The sequence below is a fragment of the Cylas formicarius genome, unplaced genomic scaffold, assembly GCF_029955315.1.
Source record: "Cylas formicarius isolate icCylForm1 unplaced genomic scaffold, icCylForm1.1 PGA_scaffold_10__41_contigs__length_53128322, whole genome shotgun sequence".
In the NCBI taxonomy this organism is placed as follows: Eukaryota; Metazoa; Arthropoda; class Insecta; order Coleoptera; family Brentidae; genus Cylas; species Cylas formicarius.
Genome location: NW_026844214.1, coordinates 44,888,238 through 44,914,290, shown reverse-complemented (window position 1 = coordinate 44,914,290; position 26,053 = coordinate 44,888,238). Strand labels below are relative to the sequence as shown.

At 34.3% G+C, this 26,053-nt stretch overlaps 3 protein-coding genes across 3 annotated transcripts; 1 reads left to right on the top strand and 2 right to left on the bottom strand.

Annotated features, from left to right (window-relative positions):
* Positions 1 to 6,600: 6,600 nt before the first annotated feature.
* On the bottom strand, positions 6,601 to 10,736 carry LOC132705910 (lysosomal aspartic protease-like). The gene is made up of 9 exons (XM_060676875.1): positions 10,532 to 10,736; positions 10,132 to 10,273; positions 9,684 to 9,810; positions 9,510 to 9,628; positions 9,265 to 9,452; positions 9,034 to 9,189; positions 7,070 to 7,229; positions 6,920 to 7,012; positions 6,601 to 6,863 (listed from the first exon to the last, which is right to left on the bottom strand). The coding sequence occupies exons 1-9, from the start codon at positions 10,624 to 10,626 to the stop codon at positions 6,708 to 6,710; spliced, it is 1,236 nt and encodes a 411-aa protein (XP_060532858.1). The 5' UTR covers positions 10,627 to 10,736; the 3' UTR covers positions 6,601 to 6,707.
* A 126-nt stretch (positions 10,737 to 10,862) lies between these two features.
* Positions 10,863 to 11,929, top strand: LOC132705919 (large ribosomal subunit protein uL24m). Its single transcript, XM_060676887.1, has 2 exons — positions 10,863 to 11,365; positions 11,421 to 11,929. The coding sequence occupies exons 1-2, from the start codon at positions 11,074 to 11,076 to the stop codon at positions 11,879 to 11,881; spliced, it is 753 nt and encodes a 250-aa protein (XP_060532870.1). The 5' UTR covers positions 10,863 to 11,073; the 3' UTR covers positions 11,882 to 11,929.
* Positions 11,930 to 13,252: 1,323 nt separating this feature from the next.
* LOC132700878 (uncharacterized) lies at positions 13,253 to 14,422 on the bottom strand. Its single transcript, XM_060668458.1, has 2 exons — positions 14,009 to 14,422; positions 13,253 to 13,948 (listed from the first exon to the last, which is right to left on the bottom strand). The coding sequence occupies exons 1-2, from the start codon at positions 14,420 to 14,422 to the stop codon at positions 13,253 to 13,255; spliced, it is 1,110 nt and encodes a 369-aa protein (XP_060524441.1).
* Between the last annotated feature and the right edge of the window lie 11,631 nt (positions 14,423 to 26,053).

The window sequence follows — 26,053 nt, the reverse complement described above, 5'->3', positions numbered from 1 at the left end:
AAACGTAATTAATACAAAATGGTGATACGGTTTTATACGGTTACGGATCCTCGAAACAGCGCCGCGTCATCGCCTGCGTTGCCTCGCCTACCACTACCATTTTTGTTACCAGAATATCTCACCGGAACTACATCGTCGTCGAACACTGAAACTTCAACTGCGAAGCGTCCGTAACCGACCGCCGTATTTATAACGTTCCCCCTTCCACCAAGAATGTTCTAGCGCGTCGGTTGTTTCTACGTGACCCGCTCGCTGTATCGATCTGTACATACGAATTGGGAAACGCACGCCTCGCATTATCTTCGTCTCTTTCTGTCGCACGATTAGAATAGGAACGGCGGAGTGCTCGCCCGATGCAACTCGATACGGCGTGAGAACAAGGCAACGGCAACGGTCCCCTCTCACCCCAGCCTCGTCCCGCCAGAGAGAGCGTGGTCTAGAATTTTCCATTGTTATCGTTATTTAAACGTTGGAAATTTTCGGGTTTTATCAAAAACAGTGTCAAATGAGTGGAAAAAAATAGCTCCACACATACATACGATTAGTTTTTTTAGTATCGGCAGCGTACTACGCGCGATACTTATTTCGTGCTCCATAATGTTCTAGAATTTTCTGGATTAAACGAATACTTGGTAATAAATAAATAAATGTCGATATTAAATGCATCGATTTTAATTACGCTTGTGATGACGAATTCTTGAGTCATCGCTATTACTGATCGAAAACCCGTTTAGATCTGTTATTTCTGCGTGTACCGAAATGGATGGTATTACAGTTCATCATAATGCTTCAATATCGGAAAAACAATCTTACTATGGTCAAAAATAGACATACATATCACAGGTTTCCATATTTTCATATGCACTTTAAGCCTAAAACTAATTTCGTAAACCATCTGATCCGCGAAGACCTTTTAATATATTTGCCTACCTATTTATTTAGCCATTTTGATTTGATAGATATGCCGACACGTGCGTACCACCTGGTACGTAGCAATTTTTTCAATTTTCTTTTATTTATTATGCGCAATTTTCAAAAATAATTGAAGAGTGGAGTCAAAGAGGGTATATTCCATTTTCTGATATATATTAACATTTAGAGTTCGAATTGTCGTACGCGCCCCGCCGCATGTCCTAAGAAAAGGAAAATGTTCCTATCGTAGTAATTGTGCATTTGCCTTATTTTTATGAACACCGGCAATTATAATCATGGTTGTAAATTTAAACGGTTTTTCTTGATTATCTCAAAAATGTAATTTTAGCACATTCCCCCTTGGCATTTCCACGCTTCAATTGTTTCTCAACGCTCAACAATGTTACTAGTATTACTATACTATGTAGGTATTTCTGTACCAACATCTGCAAAATATGTGATGAAATATAATAAATTGTTAATAGTTCGATTTCAGCCTATTCCAAAGCTGGTTAAATTTTACTTGCTGCATATTCGGGAGATGGGTAGGTAGACGTCGTTGCCAGCATTTAGATTTAGATTTTTATACCTGCTCTTGTACGTGGGGTTCCTAAAGGTCGAAAGGAAAACTTATCTTCGATGTTTTTAATATTTCCTTGAAATAGTTCCTTGCCCACAAATCAATAATATCCCTTAATGGGAAAGTAATTTATTTTGTAGTTTTTGTTACGGTTGCCCAACTTGCGAAATCCAAAACCCAAATCCGAAATGTGAACCCTTTGCACCACAAGCATTCACGTTCATGCTTATATGACCATACGAGTTTGAATAGCTATTCGTTATTTGTCTGCATTTTGCGCCTGGGAAAAAGGCACATCTGCCCATCGATCCAGGTGGTTACAGATCCGTATTGAAAATACGTATGCAGGTTAAACACTGTTTTGTTATTGTGTTATTTGTTAATGCGATTGTGGTTGATCCAGATTAGGGTTTTTCTGGAAAAAAGTGAAATTTTCTATCCCCCGAACGTGGCACATTCCACAAGGAATTTTACTTTTGATAAAGAAAAGTTATAAATGAAGAAATATACAATAGAGCTGCATAGCTGTGCAAGTCAATACCATTAAAATTAACAGCATTGTTATTATTGGAAAGCATTGTTAAATTCAGCTTAATGTTTGTCATTTTGCTGCAGTGGAAAAATTTTTTGCATCTATGGATAATATTTATTTTTTGTAGTACTTTAAAATCAATAATGCCAAAATCTGGGCTTCATAGGTAGGCAACATGTTAAGCACTCTAACCAATAAACGGGATAAATAAGAACGTGTGATTGCTCAACTTAAGACGGAATCCTAACCGGTTTCCGTTTGTTAGATGGCTTAAGTTTTTAGGTGAAGGTGGTATATGACTGTAGAAATAATTTTCTTTTGTATTTGCCGTAACTGCATGAAGTAAATGTAGTCCTGCGCATTCACCGAACTTTCGAATTATAAGCTTTTTTGATAAATTATTTCAGCAGAAGTATTTCGAATTTGTGTCTGTATGCCTGATCCAGATTAGAAATCTAAAACTCATTAGAGCGCTAATTGGCGCTTCGTTAGTGTCAACAACACCTAGTGCAATAAAAAATTACTCTTCGTTGATCAGCTAAGCATTTCTTTGATAAGAATTTTTGTCGGAAATTTAGGCTCGGTATATTTTTTAATAGTAGTGGTAGTAGCAGTAGTTTTTTTGATCAGCGGACGATATATAATTCTCTGTGACTTGTCCCCTTTTATCATTTTTAGTAAAACTTTGCGACATTGGTTGGCATATTAATTCATTGTAAAGATTTGATATTAGATTATGTAATACTCCTATACTAAAATGGCTCTGGTTTACCATATCTAGTGTTCACCGGTTCCTAACAAAAAATCATCTCTAGAATCATCTCTAGATTACGAGTTTTTATATATCAAACTATAATTTCCAACTTCCCCAATCTCAGCGTCACCACTATAAACAAAGTTATTCACGGAGAATTTCATATGCAAGGCCCAACACCACTATAGCAATAATTAAAAGAATGAGAAGGAAAAAACGTTTGAAATAAAAAAAGAATGTATATATGTTTATAAAGAGATGAAAGTAAAAAAATCTAAATGGAAATTCATCATGTAATCTGTAAGTGGAAACCACCGACACGTCAAAAAGGAATAACAAAATCGATATTTATCGATTGACAGAGTTATGCAGAATGCTAATGACAGGTGGGAGCTGTTGATATTCAACAGGAAAACACTTCTGATCAAATGCTGATATAGCCGTAGAAACCAATCGAAGTTCACAGACCACGGGCACCAAACCGCCGACAGAATTTTTGTTAGTACAAATCAGGCCTCTTCCCTTACATACCCCCCAGTTTCCATTTAAAATGTGAAAAGTACCAACAGAAAAAGAAAGGTGTTTTTATACATAGTCGTTGTTTTTTCAAACTCCTAAAATCATTCAGAAAAATTTGATTTTCCCCTGCACCTTCACCATTTATTAATACAATGACAAAACTAAAGTCAAATCTGTGTTTTCTGGTAGTATTTAAAGATGGAAGTAGCAAATGGTGTTTATGTGATCTGTAGTATTACACGCCCTTTAGTAGAAATTTTAAAAAATGTTATCGATTCTCATGTTAAAAGTCAGAGACTAGTAATGAGAAATAGTATTTAAAGTATTTAATAAAGATAAAAAATTATATTGAGTTAAGTATATCATTCAATCGTCGAAATGCGCTTCTTTGTGCATAGGTAAACTGCTTTAAAGGCTGCCTCAGACAAGCATACTTATTGTATGTTTTTCTTGTGATTGTATGTTGTACCAACTTACCAAAGTGTCCGTCTTAGTCAACTAGTTTGAGGAAAAGTTTGTACTTCTGTATCGAAAAGGGCTCAGATTGCTGTCAACGGAATTTACAGATTTGTATCGACACATTCGTTACAAATAAATTGAAAGAAATAGAGCCAGAAGCGTAATTTACCTAAACTATCATGGTGCAACAGTGAAACTGGTACTACGCTTTGCGGGAATCTAAGTGAGGCAATTGTTGTCTCCGATTGTGTGGCCTATTTGGGGTTATTTGAAAACATACATATCCCTAATAAGTATGGCAATTTTTTTGATTTGCTATTCTCTACTCAGCCTGGTAATCTGTGTTACGATCTGTGATAGGACGGTATTAAAGCTGGATGCACCTCATCCAGCCTTCGTTTGCAACTTCAACTTGGCCATTACCTCACTCAGGAATATCGCATGTGATTATTTTTATTATAATTATAAGTATGCTAATTACAAAGAAATTAATTTATTTTTGTCAAATGTCAACTGGGATTGTATTTTTAAGTGTGCGGATGTTGATATGATGGTTTCACAGTTCTATGATGTTCTCTTTTGTGCTATTGAGTTATTTACACCTATCGCTCGCTATAGAACTCTAAAATTTCCCAAGTGGATGAATGATAACCTTAAATCTTTAATCCTAGAAAAGAAAAAACCTCATAAATCTTTCAAATGCACAAATTCTTTAGAGGACTATCGTGTTTTTTCTCAACTGAGGGAGCAGCGTAGAAATTTATCTGTTTCTTGGCATAAAGACTACATCGGAATGCTCGAAAATCAGTTAACTGATAAAAAGCCCTTGAGTATCCACAATGTATGTCGCTTGATGATGAATTTACCAGCGACACTCAGAGAGTGGCGTATATGTTCAACCAGCATTTTCTCAATCTATTCAGAACATGCAGAATGCAATAAATCATTTTCAAATGATAAATCTGTTAGTCTAGGATTTTTAAAATTAAATGTTGTCGATGTTTTCAATAGGGTAAGTATTTTAAAGCACACCGGGACCCTACGGTATACCTCTGATACTGGTGCAGAATTGTAAATTCGTTTTATCCGAAATTTTATGTAAAATTTTTAATTTTTCACTAACCTACGGCGTTTTTCCTTCATATTGGAAAAAATCTTGTGTTACACCCATTTTCAAATGGGGCTAACTTAAAAAACTATCGCCCAATCTCTAAAATCTGCTTGTTTTCGAAAATATTTGAGGGTACAGTTTCCGATTATGTCACCCCTCATTTTAAAAACGTTATTATAACCGAACAGCATGGTTTTGTCAAGGGAAGGTCAACTGTTTCGAACCTCCTGAGCTACGAGCGTTCGCTATTGGGGGCCTTTGAGAATCGATATCAGCTAGATGCTATATATACTGAGTTCTCCAAGGCCTTCGACATGGTTGACCATGACATTTTGGTAGGGAAGCTCTCAGGGATCTTTGGAGATCTTCTAAATTGGTTTCGCAGCAATCAGTTAAAATTAAATATTACATTTCGTTAGAGACTGTTGTGACGTCTGGTGTCCCACAAGGGACAGCTTTCCACATTCCTTTTCAATGTTTTCATTAATGACTTAAAAAAAAATATTTTTCACTTTTGCCAATTTCTTGCATTTGCGGACGATTTAAAGCTCTTTAAGGTTGTAGCATCACCTCTTGACTGTCATTGATTACAGAAGGATCTTGATAGGTTTTCTTTGTGGTGCAGACAGAACAATTTAACTCTTAATACAAAGAAGTGCAAAATTGTAAGCTTTAGCAGATCCAAAAATCCTTTCATCTATCATTTGAACTCTCTGATCTGATCGCTCGAGAGACAGAACCTAGTTAAAGATCTTGGAGTTTGGCTCGATTCGGAGCTCACATTTACATATCACATCAATTTTATGACTAACAGAGCTATTCGATTGCTTGGGTTTGTTTTTCGGATTTTGAGAACATCTTTACGTATACGGAGCTGTACTGTGCGCTTGTGAGTTGAATTTTAAAGTATGCTGTAACCATACTATGCAATTCACAAGGAAAAAATAGAGCTTGTGCAGCGTAAGTTCCTTAGAGGGATAGATTTTAAATTGGGAATTTCATTTGAGGAAATAAACTACGAGGAGATTATGAAGCTTTTGAATCTGACATCTTTGGAGAGTAGGCGCATATTTTTTGACATCCCTACATTGTACAAAATCCTTAATAACTTGATGGATGCACCAGATCTTCTTGCATCTGTTGGTTTTCATACTTCTCTTATTAATGCAAGAAGTAAGGCTCTTTTTAACATCGATTTTCATAGGACCAACTATCGCGTTAACTCGCCTATAAATCGAATGTGCAAGCTGGCAAATATTTTACTCTCAAATAACGAGCGCATTGATTTATTTTCTGACTCTCTCAGTAGTTTTAATTGTAAAGCAAAGAAGACCGGCCGCCTTGTAAACTTTGTAGTTTGGCAATTGTAAGTGTTGTTTGGATTAAGTACTATTACTCGATTGACATGTGTGGTTACTATTTTTCTTAGGTTAAACTATATTGTAAATGTTAAATGCGTCAATAAAAATTTTAATTTTTTATTAAGGACATCATTGCTTCAGAAAAGAACTGAAAAAGTACCGAACTGGTACCGAAGATGAAGAGAAACCAAATGTATGGTACTTTGACTTATGGTAAGGTGTAATAGTTTTCCTCATTTGAGTAATTAATTTTTCTATCTCTAGGGAGAACTCTGACCTCATTAACAACCATTTCTTCCACCAACGCTCCCATGTTACTTTTCCTAAAAAAAGTCTAGGATCGTTAAAGGCAAGGTTAAGAGGTCACGCGAATGAGACATATATTACAGTAGCTTTAATTATTATCGTATTAATGGCACATGTAACATAACCACTTAAGTATACAGTAGGTGGGTAAGTTAGGTATGATAAAATTATTTCTATGCTGCACGGACGAATCCAATTTGTTTCTCTTCCACATTATAAATCGTGTAGATTTGGCTCAGGAACGCCCCGCCCAGAACCCAGAAATTGTCTGGGTACATTTCTTGGGGCACGAATGCAGACAGGCAGATAGTAAACGAGAAATAACTCATCTAAAATACGCAAGAGGGGCTACAGTGCGCGTTGACGTTTCACTTACCACGCCCACCTTTGTCGTATAGTCGGTCCCTTTCAAGTCGAAATCCTCTCCACCCAAGGTAAAAAACAATTTGGGCAACTTATTGACCGTATCGCAGTCTACCTGTATATGAATTTAGACTTTAATAAGAGTTTCGATGACGGCGAGGAGTTTCGTTACCCTCCAACGGTTCAGGAAGAAAGGTCGCGCCTTGAGAACCCTGTGAATTTCATCTACTTCTTCTTTTGGTCCCAGTATCTTGTTCGAACTCGTGTCTGTGATACCGGTGCAACCATTGTCACACAATTTCACCGGAGATTTCGTATCATTCAACAATATGCTAAAAGTTTGTAGTTAGGACAATCGATAAAGGCGAGAAAAAGAATGGATACTTTTTTTGATAGTCATTACCCCGTTCAGTGAAACAGCTAATTGGTCAAATAAAATGCTCTACACGGTGTCTAACATTAAAAAGAAATAACAAACAACATAAAATTATAATCAAGTAATTGTAAATTGTAATACTATTATACAATATAACTATTTTGTTATAGCCGTTTGCACAAAATCGAGAAAGTTAGGATTTTGGAGGATATGCTGATTTATTGGTTTAAGCCAGTGATTCCCAAAGTGGTCTACATAGATCCCCAGGGATCTATAACAACCTGCAAGGAGTGTACTTCAGTGCATTAGAGCGGATTTGCATTATACAATTTAATGTGGTTAATTTACAGTTACAAGATGACAGTCTAACCCTAATTAAAACAAAGTCCATCTTATCAGCGTTTCTTGTCAGAGTTGAACTAATGAAGCGAAATATTGGACGAGGTGGATTTACCCAGTTCCCCAATTGGTCACAGACAAACTGCCAGCAAAACGACGTTTCAACCTAGGTTCAACATTTAAATGCTCTTTATTCAGATTTTGAAACTAGGTTTGAGGATGGTTTGGCTATGGTAATACTAATGTGGATAATTAACCCATATGGTGTCATACAAGAAACGAATATCACAATACAAGAACCGATTCAATTAAGTACAAATGAAGAACTTAAAGTTCAGTTTAAAAACGTCCCCGTGACATCCCGTATTATGGAATATAGCGGCATTTAATGGTAATACCATGGCATGGTAACACCTAGTGGAAAAGAGGGTTAGCGCTGTTACGAATCTTCTAACGAAAAAAAGAAAAACTGGACATAATTAGCTGAGGAGGTTTAAGACTAGATTTAACGAAACTGACGCCAAATGTTGATAATTTATTATTAAAGCATCAGTTTCATCGTCCCACTAAAAACGTTTACTTGGTGCTTAGTTTATTTTAAGTTAGGTATATGTTATAAACAGATACAAAATTTTATTTTGAGTAGTTCTAATTTAAATTAACAAACGTATATTCACTGCAGTTAGTAATTAACAAGAAAATCAATATCAAAACAGATTGGGAATCACTGGTTCAAACATTAGAATTGCTTGTGTTAGTGGATTGTAAAAAATTGTAATTGTCCTAATTGGTGTTATTTTTCGTGATGATCTAAGTTTAATTTAAATTCAGAATTATATAGTCGTTTTTTGCTGAATATTTTGTGCACTTGTTTGCACTGTGACAGATTTACGAGATATTTTATGCATTAGCTGCTTTACTGTTAAGTGTCCGTGTTTGAGTAGTTTTTTTTTATACAAAATTCTTCTTTTCTAAAGTTTTACAAAAAGGTTTCATGTAAAAACACCGAAAAAAGAAAAACAATATTGAGCATTAATTGTGCTTCTCATATTTTCCTGGTTTTAATGAAATCACAGAAATGATTACTACATAATGGCAAATTTTTGGATATCATTTTCACTAGACAAGACCGCTAATTTTTAAAAAATAGCCAAGATATTTAAGATAATAAAAACAATATATAAAAAAAAAATTTGTCAAGCAAATACTCTGCATTTTGGAAGCAAAGCAGAGATGCTAAATTAAATTGGCGTCTTTTTTAAACGAACTATATATAGGTTATATAGATAAGTTGCGATATATTAGACTATTTTCTATTTATTTAAAAATGTTTTCTTGATTTCTTTAAGTGCAACTTTGCTTACTATTAAATTTCAATGCCACGCAATAACATCCAAAAAATATTGGTTAATATTGCTTACCCGTCAATTTTAAACTGCCAGTAAAAACTGGGTTCTACACTTAAATACCTGATCTCGTCTTCCACAGGTATATTGTTTGGACTCATGTGCTTCCTTATGTGCTTTTTATTTATGAAGCCTAACATGATGTTACCTCCCTTATTGGACTGACGATCCCTGAAATTGTAAATAAATAGTACTTAGAAAATCTCTTCAGTGCGATTAAACAAAAGACTTAGGGAACAGACTTACCGATTTAAATAGATTGAGAATAGCGGTGGGATATTAGACTGATTCATAAGGGTATAAAAAAACGGCTGGTACGAGTCGTTAAATTTCTGTCCCAGACCCAATATTCCGTCAATCTTACTGAAAATCAATGATCTGGGCACCTGTTCCATTTCCACAAACGATTGGTTTGTAACATTCGAGTGGGCAAACTGAGAGAAAGACGACACACATATCATTTTTGTCTGAAGTCTCTTTGCCTACCTTACCGAGATCTTTTCATAGGCGTAAATACCAGTAAATTTGTCCTGACCATCATCAGCTACATAAGGACGACCATCTTTTTGAAAGGTAGAGGATTTGGTGTCATCATATTTATTGTGAAACACTTAAAAAGTTTTTTTGGAAGGCCATTCATAAAATTATCTGGAATTTTTACTTACTGCAACCCCAATTGGTCCAAGAAAAGCATCTGGCTGACAGCACCCACGATATGGGATATGATGTATCAAATGCAACATTAAACTTCTGTCCGGGCTTCCCAACAACGATCTCGCCATAAAATTCATTCTGGGATAAAGGAAATAAAAAAAATTTGAACAATCCACTCCCACAAAAGTTATCAAAATTAAAATCTAAGTGCGTTCCTACTACATATTTTCAAAAACCAGCTTATTTTACCACTTGAAATGTTCCTTACTCTGATAAAATGTTTATTTTTAAACTAGGATAAATAGCGGATAACCTAACGGTTATAAATGTTACTGATAAAAACTAACTAAAACTTTTTTTCTTAAACAAACAGGAGATATATGTAACTGTATACTGTTACCTACAAATATAAGTAAACAAAAATATGCTTGCGCAAAAACTGCATCATTTACTACTTACATCAAGGTATCTGTAGAGGGCTATTGAGTCATTTGTTTGACTTGATTTCTGATAAAACCAGTCCAGATTTATGCCGTATTTCGTCAAATTTGGTGCATTCAAGTGTTGCTCGAATGGAGATTTTATTCTTTTTAGTTCGATCCTATAAGTAACATATGTTTATATATGGAACAATTGTAACCTAAAGATAGGTTTTTTACAATTACGCTGCCATTACTGCTTTTACTTTTCACGACCACGACTGCTAAAAATCATTCAGCGGGCTTACAAATATTGGTCAATATAATTCAAAATAATAAGAACATAATTTTTAACCGATTTCTAATTTTTTTGGAACCGGGATGGAATAAACATCCACTTTTTAGAATGGCTCCCGAGGACCTAAAGATAGGTTACTTACGTAAAGCCCTTTTGCTCTTCTGTCCTAGCGGCTAAATTACAAATATTAGAAATAACGCAGGACATTATAAACATCCGAAAAACTTTAAAAACCATGATTTCTTTTAAAATTCAAACACGGACGAGATGTGGGACAAAACTAGATACTAGCATACATGCACTCAGATCACCTATTAATAAATGTTGGGAAAAATGTGATTCCCCGCCAAGCAAACAGGAAACTATTGTGTTAATGTGGTGGCTACTTTGTTACACTATCTTGCCAAAGTAAAATCTAAATCATGGTTTTTAATTAGTGATTCAATTTATTCATAGGTAATCAAATTTTGCAGTAACCTGAATTATTTACTTATTGTTTCTAAGTAATACATTTTTTTTAACTCGAAACATTTTCAGCAGATTTCCTTAATTTTTATAACTTTCTCGGTTTGGCCGAATGGTCCTGGGAAATACTGTCCAATTAGGTATTTCAAAAAAACCTCAACAGTGGGCCGCTAGGAGAAATATCTAAGAAAATAATTTTTATTCAATTCTTCGCCCACAATGAGACTTACAAACAGCCTATTGAGCAGAATAGGATACTGGTCAAAGAAATATGCGAATTTACCCGACCGCTATATTGAGAGAGCGATGGAGCAGGTATATTGGAAAAATCCAAAAGGTATTCAGTATAAACCCAATGCTGTCATTAAACGAAAAAAGTTCAATTTTACCACGAACCGCCCGTGGACGGCTGCATTTAGGGACGAGAACCAAGGGGTGCCCAGAAAAGTTTTTGTCGAACCAATTAAAAATTGGAGTTGGTTTCGAGGTGACCGAGTGGAAATATTAGTTGGTAGGTACATTGCTTTTTTATAAACATGTTTATTTACTACCCACTTGTGTTGCAGGTAAAGATAAAGGCAAACAAGGATATGTAAGGGATATATTTCAGGAACGAAATTGGGTTATTGTTGAAGGATTAAATTGCAAGTTGAAACAAATGGGGGATACTGAAGAGTTGTCTGGTGTATGGATACAAGAAGAACAGCCATTACTTGTAACTACTGATATTAGCCTTGTGGATCCTTCAGATTTAGCTCCTACAGGTATTGAATGGAGGTTCATGGAAGATGGTACACGAGTCAGGGTTTCAACAAGGACTGGCAGAATAATTCCTATGCCGAAGGCAGCAGAGGAGACCATAGATTATAAAACAAAAAATACTTATAAAGAACAACCTAAGGATACTACAAAGGATAATGCCATTGAAATAACCTTTCAACCTAAACTGTGCACTTTTGAAATGGACATTATGGAGAAAATGGGCATTAAAGAGGATAGAGTCCCAGCTAAAACATATTGGTATTAGGTTTTATTATATACTATGTTATCATATTTTAATAAATGTAAAATTATAGACTGGATTCTTTATTATCCTTATTGTTTATGTTTGTGGGAAATCTAAATGTCACTCTTAAAGTATCAAATTGTTTACTACAAATGGCCCAAACTATAAAAGAGGATTTATAGTGCAACTTAAAATTCTCTTTTGGACAACCTTGCTTCCTAACAACGCTTTTCCAATTGCTTCATCGATCATCAAATCATTAAAAATAATGTAGGGACTGTTCGCACACGTTATATTACTTTTTGGAAGTTTCGGGTTATTAACGGATTATAATCTAATTTTTCTGACAACCTTTTATGTTTTTTTTCGTTGATGTTACCTTACTGTTCCTGAGGTTTTATTTTTGACAGCATGTTAAGAATCTAACATGTTTTTGGACTATATCCCACAGGAGTGGGGTTAGAAGACTATGAAATTTTGTTTTTCTTTGGCAATCGCATTATCATAGTTGCGAATGCCTCGCCACTGAATACACAATTCCATCCCGTTAGCTTGAAAACCCATGTTCTCTCGATTGCGGACAGAATGTCAGTAATATTTTATGTGTCAATATTTCGTATTATTCGCCAAAATTATTTTTAATTTTGCCAATACTTTGCAGGGTATTCGCAATTTGAAAATATTTTTCCGCTAAATAACCATTAAAACGTAGGAAAATATTTAGCTAGCGATTCTTTTGAGTACTTTTCCTGGATTTTGGACAGTACTATTGCAATTACAATAATTATAGCGCAAGGAACTAGTAATAATAGTATATTATTTAACGAGCGTATTATGAAGGCCATAATAAACGAGGATGATTTATAAAACGAGCCGCTTGCGGCGAGTGTTATAATCATCTGAGTTTATTATGGTCCATAATACTCGAGTCAAATACTATACTTTATCTACAACCATCCACTTATATAGGGTACCTCACCGGAATTGAAATGTGTCATTTTATTGTGAAAAAAAACTATACATGGGAGAAACCTGAAAATTCGGTAGGAAGCTAATGCTGATGGCAGAGCAATTCAGCTAGAATATTCTCAAGATGGTGGCACTTCCGGTTAGGCCGGAAGTGGATGTTAACTTGCTTTATATGAAATGGAACATAATATCATACATTTTTAGATTCTACCATTCACTCAATATCAACACTGGTTACTGTTTATGTATGCTGTTTATGTTATATGTTTATGTGTTATGAGTTGTGATGTAATAAGGAATAAATTCAATGAAAGTCCTGGATTGAACATTTAATAAGTTTAATAATATTTAATTAACATTTACACTTCAGCACACAATTATTTTTAAATTGACGCTTAATAGGATCATTATGTATTACTCTGTCTATTTCATAAAATTGATTGTTATATTAGGGCAGTTATTGAAATTCATCGTAGTTGGTGTAGTACCAATACTAATGTCCGTGGTGTCTTTACTAATCGAAAAAGTGTTATGAGAAGATTCGCTCGTAATAGTAGACATACCTGGATATTGTGAGGGGGTAGAAACAAAAGTACTGTTATTAATATTACAATTAGGGTTGATTTGACTTAATATTTTAGTAGCTGCATCGGTCTTGTTCTTCTGCGAGTCTGCAATATAGCCTTCAGCTACAGAAGCCGACTTCCAGCCTCCGTGGCGCTTCAGAGCTGTCATACTTGCCCCTGCGTCGACATACAATGTGGCTGAAGATCGTCGTAGACAGTGCCCGGTATATCTTTCTGGGTTTTTGATTTGTAAGAAACTTGCAATTTCTCTGCCCATTTTGGCAAACTTGTTAATGCCGATAACTTGTTTTGTGCATTTTCCATTTTGAAAATTCATAAAAAAAGAATCTGATGCATTTGGCAGTCTCAGATTTGCATATTTTTTAACAATATCATGGAACTTCTCAGTAATAGTAAAATTCCTAGGGATCTTGGTCTTCGTAACGGGAACTATTACTCTAGTGCAACCTTCATAAAATGTAACGTGTTGTATTTTCATTGCATGTAGTTCATTTGAGCGGCATGCACCCATCACTCCCATAATTAATGCAACCTAAAAAATTAACACCTCTTGGTAAATACCGTAGGTATGTAACGTCTTATCATTCCTTACCTTTGTAGCCAAATATTTTGTATCAGGAGCTTCATAAATAAATTTATTTATTTCCTGTCCGGTAAATGCCTTAGATTTTTTGGGTTGATAGCCTTCTGATTGTCTTTTTAATAAAGCATGTAGCTTCGCGTAGTGGTCGATCTTGACATTGTGTTTAATATAAAGTGTGCTTTTCAGCATGGAATAAAACGTCCACAAGGAGGACGACTTATACTTTTTAGCCAATTCTTTGAAATACACTAATAATGTATCTTCAGAGAAGGAGGTGGCCTTGTTTCTTGATCGCCAATCCATGAAATTGTTGTAGGCAATTTCATAATTGTTTCTTGATTTCTTGGGAAGTAAATCCAGAGACGCAGCTTCCGCTGCCGCTCGAATTTCCGGGGGTGTTAGTACTTCGTTTTCAGAATCCATTTTTATTAAATCTTATGTTTTAATTGCAAGGCGAAATTTTAAAGCTTCTCTATATGAATATTATTTACTTTACAATTATTATTTCATGAAAGAAAATGTTTGTATTCACGATGAGCGTCGCGTCGGGTAAGCTGTCGCTATGGATACCCGCTGCGCGCTCTCAGATTTAGCCTGCACGGCCTACTAATTCTTTTTAATTATTGTCATATTGGTTTGTATTTTTTGAACTGTTTTTGAATAATAGAATTGAATTGGTAACGTGTGTATGACTTTAATATGGGTAACTTTATAGTAAATTTTCATAAAAATAATAAATGAAATGTGTGAATTCTGCGCCGATTAATTGAAGCCCGGATTATTAAGAATTCCAGAATATTTTATTACACTTGTTGTTTTATGATATAATTACACTTGTTTTTTTATGATATAATTACACTTGTTGTATTATGCGTAGCATAATACTCTCACTGTCAGAAGTATTATGCGTCTATTATTAAATGGTTGTAGATAAATATAATAATAGTATGAATATAACCGTTCATACATGTAATCTGAAAACACGGAAGGAAGTGTTTTCACTTGAAATCCAGAAAAGGTTAAATAATTTTTGGAATTTTTTTTAAATTCATAAAGAATCCTGAGTCGAAGAAGAAGAATATATTTTCTAAAAGTATTCACGTTTCGGGAAAATTGCGCACCATAATTTAACTTCGAATGAGATTCGGTAAGAAAATTTCCCACCAGTTTGTCTTACAAATTCGCTTTATTACTTTCGTTTTCGCGCCTTTAAACAAACATCCCGCTTTTCGAAAAATAAAAATTACACGAAGTAAAATTTGCCGCCTATTTCGTCATTAAATTAAAAAAGTATATATTATATATGGAGGCCTTGCTTATGTCGATACTACAGAAACTTATAAAGAAACTATGAAAAGAAGTTGAGAGGGTTCATTCAAGATGCGCATGCGCTAGATTTAAAATCATGGTGTAACAAACCCTCACTACCATCTATTCGCCCATAGACAAATTAGCGGTCGACCAGAACGCCTCATTGAAGTAGATACGTACGGTTCCGCTAGAGTGAGACACAGGCTTCCAAATTAAAGCAAAAAGAGGGTGCTGGTCGAAGACGAGAAGGTGGCTGTTAGCCAGTGTTTACATGTGTGAAATGTTATTTTACGTTTTTTGATATTTGTACCCACCTACACTTTTTATATAAGTGTTTTGAATCATATATAATGCTAATTCAATTGATTTTCTGTGTCAGAAGATTGGAAAAATCATCTTAATTCGGTAGGAGAGATGTATAAACTACAATATTTGCTATTAAACGTCTTTTTCCGAATGTAATAGATTGTGCAACAAGTGTGGTAAACGGCATTTGAGTTATGAGTATATTTGATACGAGCGGAGCGTAGCTGCACTTGTTGTAATAATAATAAAATAAAATTTAAAAACACAGCCGACCAAACCGTTGAAAGAAATTAAAACCAAACCTGGGCTAACATGAGGGAAGGTTGCATTCGGTAACACTTGGGTTACTAAATTTTACTCTTTACAAAATATCGATGGCCCACTTCAGCTTACTTAAACATAATTAACTTCGCTAGAAATTGCCTAAATTTTCTAAATAAACGCTTGTTCCTTTTTACGTTAACAATTATTGTTATCTAGATTTGAGTGAGAAAACCCGCAGCAGTTATGTTAAAAAAACGTCCGACAACATCGCAAGAAATTTCTATAAATCAAACTGGTTTATCGCATTCAATTTATCCGTCCATTGTTCAAGTCCTTTTTTTGACACGGATATTATTTCGGTCCTTAGATTAATGCTAATTGGGGACACGATATCTCGAATCAGGCGAAATGGTCGTTTTCACTCGTAATCGAAAGGGTGTATTAGGCGAGATTTATCAGCCGGAGAGGATACAGATCTGTAAAACATTGCTGGGGGCAAAAGATAGAATTAACAGCAATTTTTTCATTGACATAAAACTGACCAAAACAGCAAAGGATCATATTTACAACTAACCAGAAGATGTAACTATCCTCTGCTGGTTGCATTGCCGTCATATGGTTTTTATATTTGCGTTATAGTTTTTATGTTGATATTGTTTGTAAAAAGTTCCTTTGTACAGTGCCTTTATGGATTCATCTGAGTGTTCAACATTATGGGAAAAGCTTACCGGTTTCAAATACAAAACTTGCTCTGTTGATAGATGTGACTCAAAAATATTAAATAATAATTATTCTAATACCCACATAACAATTGTACGCTCTTAGTATGTAACAAGAATATGCTGACTTAGAAGAAGATTATACTTGGAATCTGCGTTTTTTGCATTGCACAGCTCCTTAGAATATGTTAAGCATACGTTACCGACCCCTAATATCTTATTCTACTTATATACTGAGTATGTACTGCGAAATGTCGGTATGTCGTATATTTTTACCATGTATTTACTATAAATTCTAAGGATGTTCCCACACAAGTTTATTTGTAGTAAATGCAGTAACAAAAATAACCGCTTCAAAAACCAAGAACTTTAAATATATTCAAAAATTTTTAAGCTAAATAAGGACTGAAGACAACAATGTTGGTTATAATTTAAAAAAAAATAAAAAGATTTCATATACAATTAAGTACACAGTGGGTTTCTATAAAAGTTGTAAAAGGTATTCCAATCTGGAAATTATAGAAAATATCATATATTTTTTAAACCCCTAAAGAAGAAAATCTTCAAAGCGGAACTAAGTTGAATTACATTAACAATTGTCATATTTTTTTATTTAACTTACTTTTCAAACTCTTGAGTTTCTCACATATAAACCTGAGTTCAATAAAAGTTGTATCAAAGAACTACCACCATCTATCCGCCCGTAGACGAATTAGCCGTTGACCACAACGCCTTATGGAAGTAGATACGTACGGTTCCTCTAGAGTGAGCCACAGGCTTCCAAATTAAAGCAACAAGAAGATTCTAGTCGAAGACGAGGAGATGACGGGCGAGTGTTTATATGTCTAAAATGTTATTTTACGTTTTTACAAGATTATTATTATTATTATTTAATTTAATAATTAATTAATTATTAATTATTAATTAAGGTAATAATCTTGTTGCATTGTATGTTAATGACCACCCTTGGATAATCTGTTAAAAAGTAATTGGTCACTTTCTTATATCTATGAACAGATCATACCTGTAATTTCAGCAGCATTGGGCAACGTTTTCCGGCGTGTTTGTGATTCATTTTCTTGAACTGATTTCTTTTGTCCTTGCAACTGTTTCTTTTTCTGTTTAATTTTCTTTTGTTTCTCTTTTTCTTTATTATCTCTTTGTTTTCTCGCTGGATGCAATTTTATTGGTAATAGACGATGACAATTCGAGGTTTTGAAGATCGTTCAGATATTGTAATTGACCTAACATGATCGTTGAAAGAGGATAAATTGAAGTGTGTGCAAATAGCTGACGTTTATGTGCCTCTATTTGATCATTTTTTGAAGTATTAAATCGGGAATTATTAAATCGGGTGTAGTAACAGATTTATATTTTTTTAGCCAACGTATTCATCATGCCGATCTAAGAACTACATATTTTTGGGCTACTTACGGCAACGTGGTAAATTTTGTCTGTATGATGTTACACTAATGAAAATCATGTTTAATCTTCTTCATCAAATATCCCAAATAGTTAAGCAGTTATATTCTTATCCACCAATGTAATTTTATATATATAAATCTATAGTTAAGCTCACTGACGCATTTTGGCTCTTTATTAAGATAATCCGTCTATTATTAGCTTAAAAACTGAGCTTAAGTTGTGGTGGTGGCAGTTTGCGTTAAAAAAGTAGAAAAAAACAGAATTGCTATTTGCTAAAATGGACGTAATGGAAGATGAGATGTATAAAATATATAACTAATAAATGGTATCTACGTCAATCAAGTAAACTACCAGTAAGCGTTAATCAAGAGTTTCTTAACAGTTGATTAGGGTGTTTATTGGGGCCGATACGGGCATAAAGGATATTTTTCACTCTTTGGCCGGACTGTTCCCACTATCCATACGCGTTAATAATAATAACATAATATCTGCGGCGGAAGATCTCATAATAACAATGAACAATTCTAGAAACAATATTTCTGATTTGCCTAATGACATTCTGACAGTATCAAAATTTTTCATAACAGCAGCATTCGCTTCGCGCAGCATACGTTCAGTTATTATTGAGAGGGTCAACAGGCTCAATTCCACGAGCTCTAAAGCCGCTTACAGGTTTATTTACATTGGTCGTTGGCCTTTTGGAGTGATAACTTTGGGTAACTTCGTTGGTACCATGCGTTCAATTTATCTTGATAACATTTTAATTGGCTGTAACTTTTTTGTTTTTAGAGATATCAAGGTAAACAAAAAAAAACAAGTTTTTTTCCAAGTGACGTATTAAATAAAACACTATCAATTTTCTGACATATAAACCTACATCATATATTTTTTAATGGAACACCCTGTATGTTATATATGTGTTTAATAGAATATCCTATTCCGATTACAATGATGTAACACACTTTATATTTTGTTATGTTTTAGTCCGCCCGTTTTTGACAATTCGGCAAAAATAGGAAATTTTTCTATAATTTCAAACAGCGCCCCGACTGACAAATAAAAATATGTTTGTTGATGGTTAAAGAATTGTCCATTGTAACCATCAACGTTGTTTACCAATATATCAAAATTTCCTATTTTTACCGAATTGTCAAAAACGGGCGGACTAAAATATAACAATTTATAAAGTGTGTTACATCATATCGGAATAGGATATTCTATTAAACACATATATAATATACTGGATGTTCTATTTAAAAATATATGATGTAGGTTTATATGTTAGAAAATTGATAGTGTCATTAAAATGGTTTTTCGCGAATTTGGCATCCGTAAAAGGAGTAATATGCACAAAGTATACTTTCTGAAGGCTGACAGAGACATTTGCAGAAAACCTAGGGGTACCAATCAATGAATGTATGGTGTGGTCTCATAGATAGGCATATTTTGGGTCCGATATTCATAGATCAAAAGTTAATCGGAAATCGTTATTTGCAACTTTTAGAGCACAGAACAATATATAGAAGATTATTTACTCTACTCCTAAATATATCAGCGCTGATTATATGGTAGCAAAACGGTGCCCCTCCTCATAATGTTGTGCAAGAACTCATTTTAATAATGTCCTGGAACTTCGGCAAAAGATTTCAGAGGCAATCAATCAGTTACGAGAAAATACAATTACAAATCATACAATTAGAGTGTATGAAAAATGTGTTCAGGAAAATAGTGGTCACATACGGGCAGTATTTAAAATAGTTAAAGATTTTTTTACTTTAGTGTGTCTTGTTATTTTTAGTATTTTTGTTGTACTTTAATTTAGATATCATTATTGTTGTTGCAGTCAGTCACGGCACATTTTGAAATTATATATAAAATTTCCTATTTTTGCCGATTTGTCAAAAACGAGTGGACTCAAATATTACATCATTGTAATTTCAGTAAGATATTCTTAGCTACTACCTCTACATTTTGTGTTTTGGCTTACCTTGGTATCTTTACAAACGAAAAAGTTACAGTCAATTAGAATGTTATCAAGATAAATTGAACGCAAGGTACATTCGAGAGACCAGATTCATCTGCGTCGTATTTTGCTTTAAATTTGTATTTGGTCCCAACCTCTTTTAAAATGGAAAAAAATGTTGGATCGCAATCTTGATAAATCCTCGGAGCCGTTCCACTGAAGTCGTTTCGGGATTTCTGAGACTTGACTTTCTGCTTGCGCTGAAAGATTTCAACCAATCAGCTCTATACCATTCGCTGTGCGTCTTTTTTAAAGCATCAGTGGCCTCAGGAAGTTTTTGCGGCTGCGCATTAGGTAAAACACATTTGAATAAAATTCAAGTTATGACTTTTTAAAAGTATTTTAATAGCAACTATTTAGTATATGTGACACGTTATGTGGGTAATGTGGTTATTGATGTAAAAAATTGTCCCTTAAGCTAACTGTTCCTGCAGTAGATTCAATTAAAAATTAAAATTTTGCTTTTCACATTACACTTTAAATACGATAAAAATGAATTTTATAGTAAGTGTTGCGTAGTTTTCGAGAAACCACACACCATAAAAAATTAGATCCACTTGTAATGTGTTATTGTCCCTTATTCAGGTAGAATGAGGAGATCAGATCATTTACGACATGTGTCAATCAATCAATGGTACTTTACTCCCAGAAGTTTTGAAAAAAAACTCGCTATTGCGGTACATTCGACTTTCAAATTTTATAGTTTTCATTATATGATTATTTTGTTAACGCCATCTCAAAACGGTCACATAAGCGAGAAAAGCCGAAAAGGGGCAATCGTCCGTGTTAAGTCATCGAAGTGACACAATACTCAATAAACCTAGAGCGACTCTATATCGGATAAAGCTCCAGCGTCGCGTCTCGTGGGAATTCAGAAATCGTTATCGAGTTTGGTCGGGTCTACTTTCTAAGGAAAGCTGCGACTATCTGCAGAATTTTGTACGGACGATTTTGTGACCGAAAGGGAATTAAAAATGAGCCGGGTTTTCATTTATCCCTTTTCCCGAAATAGAACAAAACGCGATATAATAATATGGCTCGTTATGTCTTAAAGCATCTTAAAATACACTACTAATTCGTCTATTACCCGATGCAAATAAACAACGTATTTCAATATAAGTGGATTAATCTGAGATGCATGTTAGTTGCATACCTACGAAGTGAATGCATTCAAACCCAGACTATTTTGCAATTTGACGTTTTGAATTATTCATTATTTTGAGCTTCTCAGTTGATAATATTTCGGAAAAGATGTGGCTTATTGCATTTAGGAGGGAAAAATTCCAGCAATCAGTTCAGTTGTAATTTTTACAGATTATGACAATAAATTTGGTCAGAGGGTACAGCTTCTATGAAAACATCTTACGAAAAACAGTCTTCCAGGAATAGATCTCAGAAAAAATGGAAAGTGGAACTTGCTAAGCAAGACATGTTTGGATATTTTCGGATTTTATATTTAAAATAGTCATAATTTCTTACCAACAAAATAGATTTCGGGAGACAGTAGTAAAGAAATGATTTATTCTCGATATTACAATTTTATGAATGTTTATTTTCTTTTAACATTTCAAATCGTAAATCATTTTGGAAAACACGATAATTTGAATCCAGGTAGGACCAGAAAATGTGGCTTACGTCTGTTATATGTTAGAGATAAACTTTATATAATTTAACTATAGCTAATTTCTCCAAAATAACTGGTACATGATTCTGTTTAATATACAAAAAAAAAGAAATTTGAGAACTTGTTTTTTTTTAACTCTAGCTTCTGTATAACTTTTATCAACTATTATAAATGTTGTCATCTTTACCCTACTTATCAAAAGTACAATTTTTCTGTATTAGTGTTAAAAAATTGCTACTTTTTAACAGAGAATATCACAATTAAATTAGAAAAACAACTGTTCAGATTTTCACAGTTCTGGCAAGACCGTGCATTTACCAAATGTATTTGATGTATTGTATTTGATAAGGGTAGAAACCAATAAATAACTGTGCAAATGTGAACATTTGTTGTTCTAATTTATTTGTGTTAAATGAATTTTCATTAAGTAAAAGCTACCTTACTTCTACCCAATATCACTTTCCTTAGTAAACTACCAAATATTCTAAATCAAATTCCTGACGTTTTGTTAAATATAAAATAACAGTTTTCAAGTTTATTTTATTTCTGGCAACATTTTTCGTTGCGCTTTATATAGCAATATCCAAATGTAAAAAATATATTGTTAGGTCTATGATGGAAACTCAGCTTTATCCCGGACAATATAAATTTCTGTTTTGTGTATAGGTTTATTTACCAGCGTCTGCATAAACCCAAGTAATTTCAACCCGTATCGTATCAGTGCACTTTGTGCATTTGGTGTTTGACATGTGGAATGATGAATGAAATTCGTTTAAGGAATGGATATAGCGGAATCACAACTAACAACGTGGTAAACGAGCAGCTCGTATTTATTTCGCAGCTGAAACGCGATTACATTTAAAGCGGAACCGATCGAAACTGATACGCCACTGATAATGTCTGATAGAGATCCTAGTTCGTCCGCGGTCCTGGTGCAATCGATTCTGCAAGCCTTTCTCCGGCGCCAGCGAGACTGCCAGAGAAGACGTCCACCGTCTATCATGTGCTCGGAGCTGGCACGACGACGACCGATGAGTTTTCTGTTACTTGGGAACGTTATTAGTGGCTGTCAACTTTCGGAACTCCCAAAACTTATTTTAGTGGAAAAAATTTCGCATAAATACAGTTTTTTGCCTCATAAATGCTTTCGAAACAGATACAACAAATATTTATTGTATAAAGTCTGTAGAACGAAATGAATTTAACCAGCATTCAAAAAAGTTTAACAAAATAACCTCTACCAACACGAATATTCTTCGTCTTTCACAATGTACGTAACGCTGGGCACGATTACTAGGACCATTCGCCCATTGCCGACTTCCGTCAAAGATTTATTCCATTTAGGTGACATACCAGCACATATGCTATGACTTAAAATCACAAACAAATAAACTCTGGTTCCAATTTGATCCTTAACCAATTCCAAAATAAACGGCCACCAACTGGCGTGAATAACTACTTCGAACACTGTTCGAAGTGTTTTCGGAGTGTTTTCGGAGCGCGAGCATTGAAGATGCCAAGTGAGATTTTGGCGAAACGTCTGCAGGATTCCAGTCGGATGCAGGATTCCAGTCGGAGTTCAACGAGCGAACGGATGATATCCCGGAATATAGTGTCATCATATATATATATATATATATATATATATATATATATATATATATATATATATATATATATATATATATATATATATATATATATATATATATATATATATATATATATATATATATATATATATATATATATATATATATATATATATATATATATATATATATATATATATATATATATATATATATATATATATATATATATATATGTATTATTCTTCGACCGGCTGACACACAAATATACAGGGCGCCTCGAAATTAGTGGGCCAAACTATAACAGCATACTATACGTCTAAAATAAGACCTAGTTTTCTATACGTCGAGAAAAAATCCGTAACCGAGCCAAAGCCTCTGAACGGAATGGACCCGAAAGTTTGCCCATGGACCTAACGTTTGTGGGCTAAAGGTTACAAAAACCGCAACAACTTTTTTCTGGGTGGACTTTTAGACTTTTTTCTAATAACAACGAAAAATTTCTTTTCTATTAATAGAAAAGGGTATTTTTAATCGCTCTTATTTAATCATCAAACACAACAGTTTCAGTTAAGTTCTGAAGAAGCCAACAGGATGATTGGCAAAAAAACAGCCAGTGCGATTCATCGGAGTTTAACCGAAACTGCTTCAGTTAAGTTCTGAAGAAGATTGGCGAGACGTCAGCAAATTCCATTCATCATCAACCGACGCAGAAGGAATGCTGAAGATATGTCAATAGCAATTTTATAAATGACTTATGTTTAGTTACCTGTTTTTCTTATTGTTTGCTACTTAACGATAAATGAATTGCATTGGTTGCTAGTGCCGAGGTCGGCATATACATTTTCCTTTATTGGGAGAAAATGACGAAGAACAAGAAACGAAGGTAATTTAAGAAGGACGACAAAAGTTTAATTGCTTAATTCCGATTCAGCTCACGCTTTTGCCAAATTTCCACTTGTCCCTTAACTATTTTCTTATTTGGTAGCAGTTGTTTTTTGCCGTTTTTTCTATAAAAGGAATGCCTACGTCTAACAACATTATTCGTGTGACTTTAAAGTTAATTGTTTTTTTAACATGTCCAACTATTTCCAGTTATGAATTTTGGCGTCGTTCAACTGATCTGTTGCTTTTGATAATCAATTTTAACAAGTTCAACCTATCGCCTGGTCTCCCCTTTACGGGTTTTAATATTTTACAGCAGCTCCTTTCTTTAAGTTATCCTGTTGAAAACTTCGGCGTTTGATACTCTTCTAATCGCTTTTCTAGTTGTGTCTCTAAGGTCCAACTCTCGCAACCATAGAGCAGTACAAGCATTATGTAACAACTCACCACTCGTATCTTAAGTTGTACATTAAGGCTAGATATGAGGAACAGTTTGTGTTTCTATATGCTTATAAATGTTGGTCGAACCTGCTCCATCCTGAATTTTATTTCAATTTGGGGGTCGCAACTTTCATTCATTGTAGCACCCAGGCATACTCTGTAATTTCATTAAATTGTCAGATAGTGTTACTGTATCATCCGCATATCTGATGTTAGTTATTGAGCTTCAATTAATGATAATTCCTTTCGTTTCTTCGTCATGTGCTTCTCCAATTATTTCTTCAGAGTATACATATATTAAACAAAAGTGGGGCTAATATGCAACCTTGACGGATGCCTGTCATTATTTTGATGTATTCTGAATGTTAATTTCAGCTATTTGGTTCCAATACAGATCATTGATGATACTGTGATCTCTTTTGTCCATGCCACGGGATTTTAGGGTTTGTATTAGTTTGTGGTGGACAGTATTACCAAAAGCTCATCAAAATCATTCATGTCTCTACACCTCTGGGTGAGAACATTTAGAGAAAACAAGGCTTCTCTCGCACCAACACCATTTTTATATCAAAATTGAGGGTCATAGACGTGGATATCACATTTTTTATAAATTCTAATGGGTATCATCCTTAGAAATATCTCTATTTCAATCAGATGGTATTTTTCCCGTTTTGTATACGATGTTGAAAAGTGTTCAGCTTTTATTTTTAACATTGCAGCATGAACATTGTCCCGGTAATCGGTTCTAGCGAGCTTTATGGCGTGCATAATCGCCTCTCTATTTATATATGGACTTCCCCCTCCATATCATTCAGGTTTCTCTTTCATTATGGAAAATCTCTCTTCGACGCCCGTCATCCTGTCGTTATTATCATCTTTAATCTTATTGTGCAGGTTAAAGGTATCATATTTTGCCTTCAAAAAATCTGCCATTGTGGATATTAAAAAATAATTATTTAAACATAAATATAACGCTATGAAAATCTTGATATTGTAACATTGTAACCTCGCATGTTAATGATATGTTGTCCCTCTTGGGAAATTATTTTCTGCGACACTCAACACTCAATTTTATGAATGACCTATGAGATTTCTTTTAGTAGGAGCATCTAGCTATAAGACAATATAGTACGGTAAAAATTGATGCGCTGCAGGTGGCTATGATATTTTCGTAAAGGGGTTGATCCTTTTTATAAAACTTCTGGATTCCTCCTATTGGCTTCTTCAGAGCTTGTCAGTCAAGGCGAGACGTTAACAAGTTCGAGTCAACAAAAACCGACTCAGGAGGAATCCAGAAGTCTTATAATAGTATATTATGCAACAAGTGCGGGAAACGGCATCTGACTCACGAGTGACTTAAAAAGTTTACCGAACTATACTTTTTCTACGACCGTCAGTTTTTGGGTACATTTTCGCAAAACAACACGAATACATTCACTGACATGTCCGTCAGAATTGACAAAC